Below are 16,915 nucleotides of genomic sequence, written 5' to 3'. Positions count from 1 at the left end.
TCTTGGTGGATGTTAATCGTCTTCGAAATCTTGCCACCAAGAATGCTTTCGTCACTCATGAAACCTGTCGTCGTACATGGAAAGGGCTATCAATGATATGTACTGAAGCTGAACTTGAAGAGGATGGCTTCACTGAGCGATTCAAGTTTGACACCACACCTCCTAGAAGGGCTGTGATGCGAAACACACCATCACTTGAAGACTCTGAGTTTTCTTCATCTGCTGCCACAGTCACTGCCAGAATCATTGATGAAGAAGACGATGCTACCTCACCGCCACCTGCTTAAGCACCTCCAAGCTCTTCTGCACCGCCAAACACCTCCAACGACCCTGCTGCTCCTAGGAACGAGTAGACACTCTATGTCTTCAAACCTTTTTGATCCTTGCTGACAAAAGGGGGAGAAGCATATGGGTTGATAGTCTTCAAGCGGGTCCATATGGGCGGGTGCTTTATGTTTTGCTATATTTTGTTTCGTGCTTACAACTCTTGTTTTTGCTTCATTTGGTTCTTTGAGTTGTAACACTAAAACTCGATGGTCGTCTGCTACTTGTTTGCCACCCTGTTTTCCGAAGATAAATTCCGCACTTATCTCATTCTGCAGACGTCCATTTTTCATTATGCATGTCATTATCTTCATATACTTTCACATGCATAGTGGATTGTCATCATAAGCTGAAGTGGATACAACCTGCCATGTGCATTTGCATTCCAAAAGCAAATTAACTTATATGCACATCTTGACGGGGAGCCCTTGCAACTTATGAAGACAATTCCTTATCCTTTACAATTTCACAGACTATATTCCCCGTTGAAAACTTCAACTAGCTTGTCATCAATCACCAAAAAGGGGGAGATTGTAAGTGCATCTAGTGCCACCCCTAGTTGGTTTTGGAGTATTGACGACAAACCTAGTTGAGGGACTAATGTGTTTGTGAGAATTGTAGGATAACACAAGTAGAAGTCCCTCATTGATTCGGTTTCACTACCAGAGATGACCCCTAAAAATGTATGAAGACATTGAAGCCAAAGGTGGTATATGAAGATATTCACATTGAAGACTATGACAAAAAAAGACACGTTATGAAGCCTATGGAGCTCGAAGACTTAGATCTTCCGTAGTTCTTTTTCTTTTTGTGTTGAGTCATAGGAACCACCATACTATTAAGTGGGGGCCAGGAGAACCAGTCAGAATGACTGAAGTGATGCCTAAACTAAAAACCTATGTCTTCGAGTGAAGACAATGAGAGCGAATCTTGTCCAGAGCCGGACAAGTCAGCTTTGCTTGTAGCCCAAGTAAAGTTGCCATGAGAGTTTGAAATCTGACCGTTGAGACACGTGTCAGTTCCTTAGTGACCCAGGGTCATTTCGACAAATCAGGTCGGGTTGCCAAGTGACTATAAATAGCCCACCCCCTACAACCATAAACGGTTGGCTGCTCAGATTTTAGTGCACGACTTTTGTCGTTTGAGAGCAACCCACCTCGAAGCCTTTGAGAGAAAATTCCTAGCAAGGAGAAAAGCCCTAACCACCCAGAGCCAGAGAACATTGGGCATCACTTAAGTCTTCTTGTCTGTGTGATCTGAAGACTTATTACACTTGAGGACTGTGAATCCTCCAGACGGTTAGGCGTCGCGTTCAGAGCATCCAAGAGACATTGTGGATTGCCAGTGAACGAAGTCTGTGAAGGTTTGGGAGTCTACCTTGAAGACTTACCAGAGTGATTGGGCGAGGACTAAGTGACCTTAGCTCAAGGAGAATACGGTGAGGACTTGGTGTCCTGAGCTGCGTGTTCAGGACTGGGTGTCCGGGACTGGGTGTCCTAAGGTTTAAATACCTAGCCGCTCCAACCAGACGTACAGTTGACACAGTAACTAGAACTGGTCCAACACATCATTGTCTTCAACGAGTCACTGGTTTCATTTTCACTTCCTTTTACTTACTGTTACTCATTGTGAAGCCATTGCATGCTTGCTATATCTTTTGTCTTCACAACGTAATTGTATGATTTGTTTGGCTTCATAACCTCTTCCTACCTGATCCTTATTACACTGCAGCTACTTGTCATTGTGCTTTCACTCTGTTGAATACTTGATCATGGCTTGCGTAGTGTAATCTAACTTCCGCTGCATAGTGATAGGCATATCTCTACTGTTTGTCTTCATAACTTCCACGTTCTGAAGACTTTCATAAAAATCGCCTATTCACCCCCCCTCTAGTCGATATAACGCACTTTCAAATATGATGGAAGATAGACCCGTGGGCCATATGTTTCACTAGTGGCTTCTCTCAAGAGCATAAGTATTACGGTGGGTAAACGAATTACTGTCGAGCAATTGATAGAATTGAGCATAGTTACGAGAATACCTAGGTATGATCATGTGTATAGGCATCATGTCCGCAACAAGTATACCGAAACGATTCTGCATCTACTACTATTACTCCACACATCGACCGCTATCCAGCATGCATCTAGAGTATTAAGTTCATAAGAACAGAGTAATGCTTTAAGGAAGACGACATGATGTAGAGGGATAAACTCATGCAATATGATATAAACCCCATCATTTTATCCTTGATGGCAACAATACAATACGTGGTGTTTCCCTTTCTGTCACTGGGATCGAGCACCGCAAGATTAAGCCCAAAGCTAAGCACTTCTCCCATTGCAAGAAAGATCAATCTAGTAGGCCAAACCAAACTGATAATTCGAAGAGACTTGCAAAGATAAACCAATCATACATAAAAGAATTCAGAGGAGATTCAAATATTGTTCATAGATAAACTTGATCATAAACCCACAATTCATCGGATCTTGACAAACACACCGCAAAAGAAGATTACATTGAATAGATCTCCAAGAAGATCGAGGAGAACTTTGTATTGAGATCCAAAGAGAGAGAGGAAGCCATCTAGCTAATAACTATGGACCCGTAGGTCTTAAGTAAACTACTCACACATCACCGGAGAGGCCATGGAGTTGATGTAGAGGCCCTCCGTGATCAATGCCCCCCTCCGGCGGAGCTCCGAAAAAGGCCCCGGGATGGGATCTCTCGGGTACAGAAGGTTGTGGCGGTGGAATTAGGTTTTCGTGGTGCTCCTAGATGTTGGGGGGGTACGTGGATATATATAGGAGGAGGAAGTATGTCGGTGGAGCAATGAGTGGCCCACGAGGGTGGAGGGCGCGCCTAGGGGGGTAGGCGCGCCCCCTGCCTCGTGGCTTCCTCGGTTGTTTCTTGACACCCACTCCAAGTCTCGTGGATCATATTTGTTGAGAAAATCACGTTCCCGAAGGTTTCATTCTGTTTGGACTCCGTTTGATATTCCTTTTCGACGAAACCCTAAAATAGGCAAAAAAACAACAATTTGGGCTGGGCCTCCGGTTAGTAGGTTAGTCCCAAAAATGATATAAAAGTGTAAAATAAAGCCCATTGACATCCAAATTAGATAATATAATAGCATGGAGCAATCAAAAATTATAGATGCGTTGGAGACATATCATTCCTGACGATGTTCTTGCTGGTCCAAAAGAAGCAAGACAGAAGGCCGGTGGTGCAGCTATCCGGTGAGGCTGTGGTGGATTCGGGCAGAGCAAGAGGCAGTGCGAGAGCAGCGGTCTTGGTGGTGCGGTGTGGTGCAAAGGCAATGAGGAGGCCAACGAGGTGGTTGTCCACGGCTGCGACGGGCAGGGCTCGAGCTTGGGCTTGAGGCAGAGGGCAACCACGAACCACAGAGTTGCGACAACAGAGGTCGAAGGGAAGGTTGACATCGTGGGAACGAAGGCGTGGTACAGGAGGTCGGGCCGAGGAAGGAGAGGTTGGCGTGGTCGCGCGCGGCGGCAGGCTTGCCGGCGTCGGGGATGAGGTGCAGGAGAGGAGAGGGCCTGCGAGCGGGAGGAGGTGGCTAAGGCGAAGGAGCTCGAGCATAGAGGCGGCGCTCGCCGGAGGCGGGGAGGTAGCAGCGAGGCGGCGACAGAGCAAGGGAGGGAGGCGCGCGGAGGAGGCGAGAGGAACCGGGCGGAGGCGACCCGATCCGGTGGACGGGAGCTCCTGTGGGGGTGCCATGGCGGGGAGGCGAAGGTGCTTGCAGCGAGGAGGTTCGACGCTCGAACTGCACGCTCTCTCTCTTTCTCTCTGGCGGCGGCACGAGGAAGAGAGGGATCGGGACGAGGGAGAGATCAAGAGGAGTGGGTTCGGTCAGCGCTAGGGTTAGAGCAGAGGGACTGGGCTGGCTGCTGCTGAGCCTGAGTGGCCTGCGGCTACAGGAGGCCCAAGAGGCAAGGCTGGGCTCTCCCTCTCTTAACCTCTCTTCTAATATCATAAAAATAAAGAGAAAGAAAAGGGAAGAAAAGAAAAGGTTAGAGAAAGAGTTTGTGCAAGGGGATTATTTTCCCGGACTCACAAAAATGAGCTCGATCCAGAAAAATAAAAGTGGCATGATTGAAAGATCTGAATTCAAATCCGTTTGAATTTAATTCAAATCCATTTGAATTTAATTCAAATGGTTTGAGTAAGATCAAGGTTTTGAATATGCCAAAAATGTTGGGAATTTTGGTGGAGCTCGGGAAGGTGGCGAAAGGATTTGTGGGAAAAATTTGAGGTCAAGAATATTGAGATAGAAAAGGCATGGAATTAAATTGCACGTGTGTTATGGATGATCCCAAACTAATGGAATATTTTTAATAGCTCCATAAATATTAGGAGGATATGTTATATAGAGAAATCACCATGTGAGTTCCCTCAATTTAAATATATCAAAGATCTATGCATTCTATTTAGTGAAGTTGGAAAACTTAATGGCATGATGACATGATGCAATGCACATGATGCAAAGATGAATGCAACAAACAAATAAATAACAGAGCTGACATGCAAAACATAGAAGACATCTGGAGCGCCAGTCTCGAGGCGTCACACTGACCAACCACCACGTGGCCGGGACAGAATGGCAACTCAAGCCGAACACCATCCCGCACCACCTCGCCGTAAAAAGTAGAGAAACAATAGTTCGGGGATACACATATAACCTACAACATGACCTGGAAAATAAAGCAGGTCAGACCAGATCAATCTATGGATCGCGGGGGCGTGCCCCGGCACGAGAAGACGACTATCAAGCCTGGCGCGACAAGCATAACCACGCCCAGGCCAAAAACTGCATACGGACTTCATCCGAACTGCGTCGTGACATGGCCTGGTACAGAGGCGCCGCACACCCCCTATGCTTCACCGATGAGGTAATGGAGCACCAGTTCCCAGAAGGGTTTAAACCCGTCAACATTGAATCATAATACGGCACAACAGATCCCGCAGTATGGATTGAAGATTTTCTTCTCCACATTCACATGGCTCGCGGGGACGATCTACACGCCATCAAATCCCTTCCCCTAAAACTTAAGGGGCCAGCTTGACACTGGTTAAATAGCCTCCTAGAAAACTCTATTGGAAGCTGGGAAGACTTGGAGGATGCCTTTAGAGACAACTTCCAAGGCACTTATACTCGGCCTCCGGATGCCGATGACCTCAGTCATATAGTCCAGCAGCCCGGAGAGTCGGCTAGGAAATTCTAGACCAGGTTCCTAATTAAAAAGAACCATATTGTTGATTGTTCAGACGCCGAAGCCCTAGCGGCCTTTAAGCACAACATCCGCGATGAATGGCGCGCCCGACACCTCGGCCAAGAAAAGCCGAAGTCCATGGCAGCCCTTACAACACTAATGACCCACTTTTACGCGGGCGAAGATAGCTGGCTAGCCCGTAGCAGCAATAGCACCAGCGACCTTGGCACTTCTGAAGCTAGAAACGGCAATAGAAGGCCCTGACACAACATGCATAAGCGTCGAAGCAACAATGATAATGTAGAGGATACGGCGGTCAATGACGGATTCAGTGGCTCCAAATCCGGTCAACGGAAGAAGCCATTCAAACGAAACAAAGACGGTTCATCAAGCCTAGACCGAATACTTGATCGACCTTGCCAGATCCACGACACTCCTGACAAGCCTGCCAACCACACCAACAGAAGTTGTTGGGTCTTCAAACAGGCCAGCAAGTTAAATGTCGAACATAAGGAGAAAAGGGTCGCCCATCGAGGATGACGACAGGGAACCTCGCGCACCGAGCACAGGGGGACAAAAGAAATCCCCCCCCCCCCGAGATCAAAATGGTGAATATGATATATGCTACTCATATCCCCAAGCGGGAACGCAAGCGCGCATTAAGGGATGTCTACGCGATCGAGCCAGTCACCCCAAAATTCAACTCATGGTCAGCCTGTCCGATCACTTTTGATTGCAGAGACCACCGACCAGTATCTGTCACGGAAGCTCGGCCGCGCTAGTCCTCGACCCAATTATTGATGGATTCCACCTCACGCGAGTCCTCATGGACGGCGACAGCAGCCTTAACATGCTCTATCAGGACACAGTCCGCAAGATGGGTATTGATCCGTCAAGAATCAAGCCCACTAAAACCACCTTTAAGGGAGTAATACCTGGTGTAGAGGCCTGTTGCACGGGCTCAATCACATTGGAGGTTGTCTACAGTTTGCCGGACAACTTCCAAAGCGAAGACTTGATCTTCGACATCGTCCCTTTCCGCAGTGGCTACCATGCGCTGCTTGGATGAACCGCGTTCGCTCATTTCAACGCGGTCCCACACTATACCTATCTCAAACTCAAGATGCCTGGACCCCGCGGTGTTATAACAGTCAATGGAAACATGGAACACTCCCTCCGCACCGAGGAGCACATTGCGGCCCTGGCAGCGGAAGTACGGAGCGGCCTTATCATACCAAATAATACATCGGCAGTCAAGCCCACAGACACTACAATTTAAACCCATTGTTCCCTTTGGACATTCTCCCTCTACCACTACAAGAGCGCATCAATATGGCCGCAAGCGCACGTGTGAACCATTTCAAGAAGGTGCATGAAGATACAAGGCACACCATCGAGCGCCAAGTATAATGACTTGCGACCAAGCTCAACATCAACAAGCACCCTATGGTGTTCAACATTGGAGATCTTGTGTGGCTACACCTTCGCAAGGACTACTTCCCCGATGAACGCAAGTCCAAACTTCGACCATGAGCGGATGGACCCTTCAAGGTGCTTGAACGCTACAACAACAACGCCTACAGGATCAACATTCCACGCGACAAGTACTCCGTGAGCGACATCTTCAACGTCAAAGATCTCTCGCCCTACCATGGTGATGAGGATTTCGATCCAAGGTCGGATCTTCCCCAAGGGAGGGGAGATGATGCGAAGCATCCTACGGTTATCCCCATGGACCTACCATCGTCTCACAAAGTGCCAAGAGGACCTATGACTCGAGCTAGAGCTAAAGCTCTCGAGACCGAGGTGACTTCTCTCCTTAGTGATATTACATATGATCCTCTCGAGACATGGCTACTACCTAAGTCCGATATGTTGTCCATGATTAGGTACCAAGAGGACCCTCCCGAAGATGCATGTGAAGACGGACAAGCCGCCAAGTCCACGGATGAAGAGGAATGCCGAAAGGAAAAGAAGGCAGCTCCAGGGCCCGGACATCCGGTCACTAGAGACATCAACTACAACAACATTCCAGCCGCCGAGCATCTACAGGCCCCGGACATCTGGCCCCAGCCCGAACATCCGGCCCGACCCAGAAATCCGGCCCCAACGCCTGGATATCCGGACAAGCTGCAAACAGAGGACAGAAGAGAAGCCCCGTCAGCCCAGACATCCGCCCCCAGCCCCGGACATCCGGCTCCTCCCGAAGGCCCGGACATCCGGCCCGACGCCCGGATGTCCGGCCCCGTTTGTCTGCGCATAGTAAAGGGCCAATGCCCATTTACCCTTTCCCCTAGACTATATATACTCTCCTCCTAGCTACGTTTTAGGGTTAGCGTTGTGATAGCTCATTTGAGAGATAGAGCCTCGCTCATCCATATCGGATCTACTCCTCGAGAGAGACCGCAGCCCCTCTTCGGAGAAGATCCACTTGGATTCAAGACCTCCTCACGGAGAAGACCATCAAGACCTCCTCACGGAGAAGACCGGTTACCATTTGTATCGCCCTTTGTTGATCGTGGATCTTGTATCTCCTCTCGTGTTTTGAGGATGTAGCACATGTGTGACTTAATCTTGTTGGTTTGAGTGTTTCTCTTTGTGCCCCTTTGTGATTTCCCCTCGTGTTTCCCCTCGTGTTCTTCGTGTTCATCGCGGGATCCGCTCCTTTCGTGAAAGATCAGCCCCTAGGGTTTCCACCCTACATCAATAGCTGTCTGTTGTGTATCTAGAACTAGTGTGCTCATACCCAAGTACTCAAGTTTCCTTCTTTGGTGATGCAGGTGGTGAAGGGGCACACTTGCTCTCCTTGATGAGATCCAAAAGGATCTCCTTCAGGTCTTCGAATCTTGTGAAGCAAGCATTGTATCATGATAACATTAATTTAACTTCACGCATAATATCCTTGTTTTCTAGTCCCCATGGATTTGTATTTCCTGCATCACTTTCACTTGGATTGGAGATGTACCAATTGGAGGGTTGCAAGCGAGACGTATTATCAACTCCATAATTGTGAACCAAATTATGAAAAGGGTTCCTTTGTAACCAAGGCGAGGGCTTCTTTGAGTAGAGTCCTCTAATGCCTTGAAACCTGAGTGAATTATCGCCATCTTCAAGGTCCTGGATGAGATGGGGGCAATGGAGATGCTGGCCAGAGTCTCTTAGTTAGACTCCGGTGCTTGAGCTTTTACGGGGTTCCCCGATTCTTCCTCCAACGCAACGTCCTCCATCAACTCCCTCTCAATATCCTCCTTCAACTTTTGAGCATCATCTTCAACGTCGTTGGAGAAGGAAGAAGGCACGATGAACTTGACCTCGAAACCCTTGCAGAAAATAGCTCGAAATGAAAACAAGAGGAAAACATGTGATACGGAGGTCAGATCGTCCTCGGGATTTTATAGGAACTTTTACTTTGCAGGACAAGCATACGAGAAGAAAACGAAGAGTCGAGGGAGAGGGGGGGGGGCTAGCCCCCCACATGGACATACAGCACGACAGGGGGGGGGTTCCATGTGGGCCTCTCGGGCACCGCCTCATATGTATCTTTTTCCCAAAAAATCATTAAATATTCCAAAACTAACAAAAACATTTTATGGAATTTTCGGAGTCGGTTTACTTACCGTATCATATACCTATTCCTTTTTCAGAATTTCGGAATCTTCCGAAAGGTTTTTTCTATGTACTCTTCCGGTGTAATTACTTGAATAACATCGGAATCAATGTTAATGGGATTACCTGCAATATAATGTTTAAGTCGTTGCCCATTAACTATCTTGGATTTATTTCCTTCAACATTATTTATCTTTTTCTAGCCATCAATGTTATTTATCTTGATAGCTCCGTAATGGAAAACTTTTTCAATGCCATATGGGCCTTCCCATTTAGAAATTGCGAGAAATTTGAAAATTAGTGAACCATTCAATTTTGTGAACATTATATAAATATGTGATGTTTTTGAATTAGTGGACATTTCAATTTTTTCTGCTTTTTTTTTTCAAACTTGTGAACATTTTTTCTATCTGCGAACTATTTTTTGAATTAGTGAACTTTTTCCAAATATGCCAACATTTTTAAATCCACAATTTTGTTTGAAATGGCAATCAGTTTTCATATTCGCGATTTGTTTGAATTAACAATTTTTAATACATGAACTTTTTGAATCCACGGATACTTTTTCTACTCTGCATGAACGTTTTTTCAAATTCATGAACACCTTTCAAATATACAGACAATTTTGAATCTGTGAACATATTTTCAATCTACAATCTTTTCTATTTTGCGTGAATTTTTAAATTCATAAATATTTTTAAGTTCACAAACATTTTTTGAATTCATGTTTTTAGTTTGCCTTTTCCCGAATCTACGGATATGTTTAGAATTCGCAAACATTTTTATGATTTTTTCGTTTTTAATAAAACCGGTAAAGCCATGAGAGAAAACCAGGAAAAAGAAAAGGTAAACCGGTGAAAGAAGGTTAAAAAACAAGAATGTTCCCAAATTAGGAAAGGACCAAAAGAGTGAAAACCAAAGTGAAAAAACCAGAGTTTTTTATTTTAGCAAGCGGTGCGAGGCTTGTGTGCTCGCTCGTGTGCTCGCGGTCCTCTACCTCGTGGCTGCCTGTAGCGATACATAGCGCTGCCCGTCAGAAATCCAAAACCATTCTCGCGGTCGCGCGCTCCGTAATCAGCGCGCGGTTCCGGCTTTTCCGTTCCCGCCCGTATCTTTTCGCCAGGAACGGCGATCCGCGCCGAAACGCATCCCGCCCGTCCACAAAAAACAGCGCCGAACGCATCGCACGGTTCCACGTCACCGATCCGGGGCACCCACCCTTCCACCAATCAGCGCGCACCTCCCCTCTGTATAAACCCAGCAGCACCGCCCCTCACTACCTCTCATCTCGCTCTAAATTCCCCACCTTCTTCCAGCACTCACGAGTCACAGCCCACCAGCGAAGCCCCCAACCCCGATCAGCCTCAGCAGCGATGGCCCCCAAGGCGGAGAAGAAGCCGGCGGCGAAGAAGCCCGCGGAGGAGGAGCCGACGACGGAGAAGGCCGAGAAGGCCCCGGCGGCGAAGAAGCCCAAGGCCGAGAAGCGGCTGCCGGCGGGCAAGACCGCCTCCAAGGAGGGCGGCGAGAAGAGGGGCCGCAAGAAGGGCAAGAAGAGCGTCGAGACCTACAAGATATACATCTTCAAGGTTCTCAAGCAGGTCCACCCCGACATCGGCATCTCCTCCAAGGCCATGTCCATCATGAACTCCTTCATCAACGACATCTTCGAGAAGCTCGCCGGCGAGGCCGCCAAGCTCGCCCGCTACAACAAGAAGCCCACCATCGCCTCCCGGGAGATCCAGACCTCCGTCCGCCTCGTCCTCCCCGGCGAGCTCGCCAAGCACGCCGTCTCCGAGGGCACCAAGGCCGTCACCAAGTTCACCTCCTCTTAGATCGCTAGTTTCTGGCAGTGCTTGTAGTTACCTGGTGTTGACTCGTTTGTCTGAATCTAGAAGTGTTGGTGATGAATGAAATTTGTTGGATGCTCTTGGGAAGCTCTAATCTGGAATAGAAATGTGCACTTCCTGCTATGTGACTTGTTTCGTAACCTGAATTAATGATATATTTACATCTGGATTATAGTTGTACTCCTGTTTAAGTATCTTTACCACTTGATGCGTGTTTGATAGGTTGAGTCAGTTCATCCTCGTTGTTTTGCATGACATATTTCAGTACTGCTTTGCTTGCTTTCTGATTAAGGAAATTACGGTAAGTTCATGGCGCAACATATAATTTACTGTACAAATCATCTTCAGGTGCCATGGCATTTTAAGAGCAATACAGCCAACAACATCAATTGTGCAGCTTTTAAGGGGTTTGAAATGCATGTAGTTTAAATTCACTGTCCACCACTAGGGATTGTAGCCACTAAGTTTCGGTGCATCAGCAGTTTAGCTCCCATAACCAGTATCCAGATTTAGGGGCATATCACCTCAATATCAAAGTACTTAATTCTTTCAGAATATACCTTCCAAAAAGATCCAAAAACAAACAAACAAGCCATGGAGCTTCTAGGTAAGCAAATCTGCAGGCAGCCACAACATCCTGATAGTTTTGAGCAGAGTGTTTCATCCTTGTCCTGTACATGTCATTTTTCTTCACCACAGGTATATATCTTTCCTGAAACGTGAAATCCTTACAGAATTAAATACCACTGATGTAAGTTGTACTTAATTCACTACCTTAAAGATTTTATAGGTAAATGACACACATGCCGATCAACTATAGTAGGGCAAGTACATATATCAAGTAAATATACCAATAACAAGAACCCCCCTATAAAAGTCAAAAGCTTCAGTTACTGAAATAAAAATAAAATATATGTTTATTTTCTACAGATTTCAGGTATCAAATAAGATAGGTAGCAATTTATACCAGTTTAAACATCCAAGCAACAACTCTTCTCCTATGGCCTTTATGTTTCCTAGCAATACTTCAATGCTAGCTAACTCAGCTTGACAATGCACAACTAATCAACATCAACATGAATAATCCAGTTATTTTTCTGGAGAATCCAAAAGTTGAGATCGGTGCATCAGGGAGGATATGATGCCTACTCGTCGACAAGGTACAAAAGAAAAATCCAGCACCTGTTACACCAAAGTATTACCAAGATTTCTAACTAATATCAGAAGCTACCACTTACCAGATTGAGCTATAAGTTTTGACGGTCAATCTAAGGGAAGTAAACTTTACAATCTCGTTCATGGGCAGTCATATTCCGAAATCCTATAATTGAAAATAAATTCTGGTGATAGGTTGCACTCTGAAGGCTGCAATTCATTTGAAAACAGCAACTTGAACATTTGTTCGTTATCTGTGTCGGTTGAACAATAAACTGATACAACACGAGTGATTCATCGGTCATCTAAATGCTACTGTAAAACATTAGGGAAAACAAATTAAATGTGAGATGTACTGTCCTGGAAACAGCCTCTTACAGAAATGTAGGGAAAGGCTGCGTACAATAGACCCAAAGTGGTCGGACCCTTCCCCAGACCCTGCGCAAGCGGAAGCTACATGCACTGGGGCTGCCCTTTTTTTATGTACTGTTAATAACACCAGTTTGTTACATCTTAGCATCACTGTCCAATGGTCATAGTATCATACAGTCCACGAGTCTCTAAATCATCATTAGTTAACAGAGTATTCCGATAGCTAGTTTTATGATAGTATATTTATGCAAACCCAACAAAGAATGTAAGAATTTTAAAAGATTCAGCAAAAACTAAACTATTTGTAAAAAAACATACTAGGATGAAAAGGAGCTGAACTAGTACATTTAAAAGAAAAAATCACATCACATACTAGGATGCTAATACCCTGTATTGCCATCCAGATACTGAGCGTGATCACCATTCCTCAACCAACCAGCACCTTAACACGGCCCGTGGAGCAGCAAAGGTACTAAAGAAGTACAATTACCACATGCCAATAAACGCACACAGATTGGACTCGGAGACAGACGTCATCAAAGGTTTGCATTTCTTTTTACGAGTAAGTTTATGGCACAACAGACAATTCAACTATATAAATTATCGTCTTCAGCTTCCACGACAGGGTTGCCAAAAATTGATATCAGTGCATTGTACAGAAGTACAGACTTAAGATTCAGCTAATGCAACTAATTTGTCAACATGCCAGAGAGGCTGAGGCAATCATGTATAACAGAAGGTTTATTAGCAATGCTATTATATAGTGAAGACGAATTGAAATAGTACATTTAAATGAATTAAAATAGTATCCCATATAATGATGCTTAATACCCTTGATGAAGTCTGTAGAGAAGAATTGTACCACATGCCAATGGATATTATCATTGGCACACAGACTGGAATCGGAGACAATAGGAAGTGTTTTTCCTTTTTATTTTAGGGGTAGGAAACAATCTTCAGTATATATATCACAATATGCACATAAAAATAATTACATGGTCTTCCCGTGTCTTACAGATGCCAGCATAGTAATATGATAAGTACAAGGAAATAATGGTAAAAATTTAACTGTACAAATCATCTTCTTCAGCTGCCGAGGCAGTGGATGCAAAAGGATCGGTCGCAGGGGTAGCGCTTCCCGCTGGCTGGTCAGGGAACCGGAACTCACTGCCGAAACCACGGGACTGCTGCAGTGTCTGAGCAAAGGCCTGATATTTGCGAATATCAGCATCACTCACACTCCGGCGTGCATACCTCATGCTCTCCTCGAAGTGAGCAGCCTTGATCTCAGCGATCTCATCCACCACATCTTCCTCCATGGCTTCAGGGTTTTCCTTCCGCCTCCTCTCCTTTTCCATGTCCTTTTCAATGTTCTCTCTGATGGCATATTTGCATGCACGCTGGCAGATTTCCGTGATGTCTGCACCACTGAACCCTTGCGTGTATTTGGCGAGCTCATTCAGGTCAACATCTTTGGCCACAGGAGACTTCCTGAGGCAGGCTCTGAAGATCTGGAGCCTGGATTCAACATCAGGCAGAGGAATGTAGATAAGCTGATCAAGACGCCCAGGCCTAAGCAAGGCAGGGTCTATAATGTCTGGCCTGTTGGTAGCACCGATGATGAACACAGTTTTCTTGGCGTTCATTCCATCCATCTCGGTAAGAAGTTGATTCAGCACTCTATCAGCGGCACCTCCCGCATCGCCTACACTGTTTCCTCTCTGGGTGGCAATCGAGTCAAGCTCATCAAAGAAGAGCACACATGGTGCTGACCCCCTAGCCTTATCAAAAATCTCACGCACATTGGCCTCACTCTCACCAAACCACATTGTAAGCAGCTCCGGTCCTTTGATACTAATAAAGTTAGCCTGGCACTCGTTAGCAATTGCCTTGGCCAACAAGGTCTTACCACAGCCTGGAGGGCCATAGAACAGAACACCCTTGGAAGGAGACATGCCAAACTTCTCGAATTTCTCCGGATGCTCCACCGGATATTGGACGGTCTCCTGCAGCTCTCTTTTGACACCCTCCAGACCACCAATATCTTCCCAAGAGACATTTGGAACTTCGACCACAGTTTCACGAAGAGCAGATGGGTTGCTTGTCCCCAGTGCAATCTTGAAATGGTCGTTTGTGACAGCCATAGAATTCAGTATCTTTGCATCAATGGTATCGTCCTCGAGGTCTATAACATCCATCTTCTCACGAATGCACTGGAGAGCGGCCTCGGTACAAAGGGCAGCGAGATCAGCACCGACATAGCCATGCGTGTCTCTAGAAACATGCTCCAGTTCAACATCTTCAGCTAGTTTCATGTTTTTAGTGTGAATCCGGAGAACCTCAAGCCGTCCAACTTCATCAGGGACTCCAATGTCGATCTCTCTGTCAAACCTTCCAAATCTTCTGAGAGCCGGATCAATGCTATTTGGGCGGTTGGTAGCACCCATAACAATAACATGTGCACGAGCTTTAAGCCCATCCATAAGAGTGAGCAGCTGCGAAACAATACGCCTTTCGACTTCTCCATTGGTCTTTTCTCTCTTTGGGGCTATGGAATCAATCTCATCGATGAAGATGATGGCCGGCGCATTCTTCTCAGCCTCTTCAAATGCCTTTCTGAGATTGCTCTCACTTTCTCCAGCCAACTTTGACATAATCTCTGGGCCATTAATCAGGAAAAAGAAGGCACCTGTTTCATTAGCCACAGCCCTGGCAATGAGGGTTTTGCCGGTCCCAGGTGGCCCATACAGCAAGATGCCCTTGGGAGGCTTCACGCCGATGGACTTGAACAGCTGAGGATGGCGCAGCGGGAGCTCAACCAGTTCTCTGATTTGGGCCATCGGCTTGCGAGCTCCACCAACATCGTCGTAGCCAACGTCGTCCAGCTTCTCCTCATCCTCCCTCTTGATAGGCTCACCATCACAGAATATCTCCGTGTCAGGTGCAACGACGCAATACTCTGCAGGGTCAGTCTCTATGACCTTGAATTCCACACTTGTCATGCCACCTCTCACAAGGAAAAGGTCTCCTTTTCTAAGAGGGCGATAGGCTTCAAGGAAGTATGGTTTCAAGAAGGCATCAAACAGGTTTCCAGTGATCCCTTCGACCGTGTCATCAACGGGAAGGATGTGCACACGATTTCCATATTTGACGTCTGGGCACTGATGAACAGAAACTACATCACCTAACCGCACCCTCAAGTTCTTCCTGACGACCTTGTTCATCCTGATCTTGGTCTTGTCACATGTGTCATCCGGAAGCATAATGCAGACCGTGTCTTTTCGCTTCTTGCCCTTGATCAGGACGGTGTCTCCACGGAAGAGCTGCAGCATATCCACCGTGTCCGGGTGCAGAGCGACGATGGAGTTGTCGTCATTGGATTTGGCGGCCTCGTCGACCACCAGCCGGTTCGGCGACTTCTTCCTCTCGAGAATCGCCGTCGAGTAGTCCTTCTTCCCGCTCGGATCGGAGCTCGCCATGGGAACGCGGATTCGAGATGCTCGATTCGATTCGCTGCTGAATCTCGTGGTCTCGTGGTGCGATGTGAGGTGGAAGTCGAGGGGATTGGCTTACCTTTATACTACTCCAGTTTCCTTCTTGGGCGCTCGAGCTGAAAGGGAAGAGGAGTCGGGCTCCTGGCCGAGTCGGTCTTCTTCAGCCATGGGAAAAATCAATTGAACTGAGTCTACGAGAGTGCAGTCCAGGTAGGAGACGGTCAGGACAGAAGTCCCGAAACGCTACCTAGGGTTTCGAGTGACGAGGCGGCGCACGGGCGATCTTGAAGGCTCCCCGGGGCGCGAGGTAGGGTTTCTGAACGCCGGCTCTCTCGGTGCTCCGATGCCCTCTCTCTCGGTAGGTCTGTTCGGGGTGACTAAGGGGGGACTTTGGGGCGTGTTTGGTTGCCTGGGTAACTCTAGCCTGCATCCCATGGAGGATTCTGGGTGAGTGTGGCCTGGTTGAGCTCATGCAAAGATGAGCTGAGATGTGTGTTTGGTAGGCTGCATGATATGGGTGCACGAGAGATGCTACATACAACAGATGTTTGGTAGCTGCATTTGAGCTAAATTCTATGTGAACTTTTCTCTTCTAATTTTAATCATTCCAATTGGACCAATTAGATCGTCCCATGGACAAAAACAACAACCAAAACAAGCCTGAACTAAAATCTGAACCAAAACAACAACCAAAACAAGCCTGAACTAAAATCTGAACCAAAGCTCAACTTTCAATTTTATTTAACATTGGATCGCCTAGTATCTGTGGCTTCTAATCAGGTCGCGCACAAATCATGCGCCAGATATTGCGTGTACAGCACTGTCGTTTCATGTAGCACAAAAATTCCAAGTCAATCAAAGCCTGAACTGAAACCTGAACCTACCA

At 46.6% G+C, this 16,915-nt stretch overlaps 2 protein-coding genes across 2 annotated transcripts; one reads left to right on the top strand and one right to left on the bottom strand.

Moving 5' to 3' along the window:
- Positions 1–10,446: 10,446 nt before the first annotated feature.
- On the top strand, positions 10,447–11,131 carry LOC123053117 (histone H2B.1-like). The gene has a single exon (XM_044476520.1). It carries the CDS (start codon positions 10,535–10,537, stop codon positions 10,991–10,993), a length of 459 nt encoding a protein of 152 aa, XP_044332455.1. The 5' UTR covers positions 10,447–10,534; the 3' UTR covers positions 10,994–11,131.
- A 2,370-nt stretch (positions 11,132–13,501) lies between these two features.
- Positions 13,502–16,396, bottom strand: LOC123053108 (cell division control protein 48 homolog E). The gene has a single exon (XM_044476511.1). The coding sequence runs from the start codon at positions 16,012–16,014 to the stop codon at positions 13,600–13,602; it is 2,415 nt and encodes an 804-aa protein (XP_044332446.1). The 5' UTR covers positions 16,015–16,396; the 3' UTR covers positions 13,502–13,599.
- Between the last annotated feature and the right edge of the window lie 519 nt (positions 16,397–16,915).

Source organism: Triticum aestivum, chromosome 1A (genome assembly GCF_018294505.1).
Source record: "Triticum aestivum cultivar Chinese Spring chromosome 1A, IWGSC CS RefSeq v2.1, whole genome shotgun sequence".
Lineage (NCBI taxonomy): Eukaryota > Viridiplantae > Streptophyta > Magnoliopsida > Poales > Poaceae > Triticum > Triticum aestivum.
This window is presented reverse-complemented; position numbering and strand designations above follow the sequence as displayed.

Excerpts from the sequence above, each read along its gene's own strand:
- LOC123053117 (XM_044476520.1), top strand. The coding sequence starts at position 10,535 with ATGGCCCCCAAGGCGGAGAAGAAGCCGGCGGCGAAGAAGCCCGCGGAG.
- LOC123053108 (XM_044476511.1), bottom strand. The coding sequence starts at position 16,014 with ATGGCGAGCTCCGATCCGAGCGGGAAGAAGGACTACTCGACGGCGATT.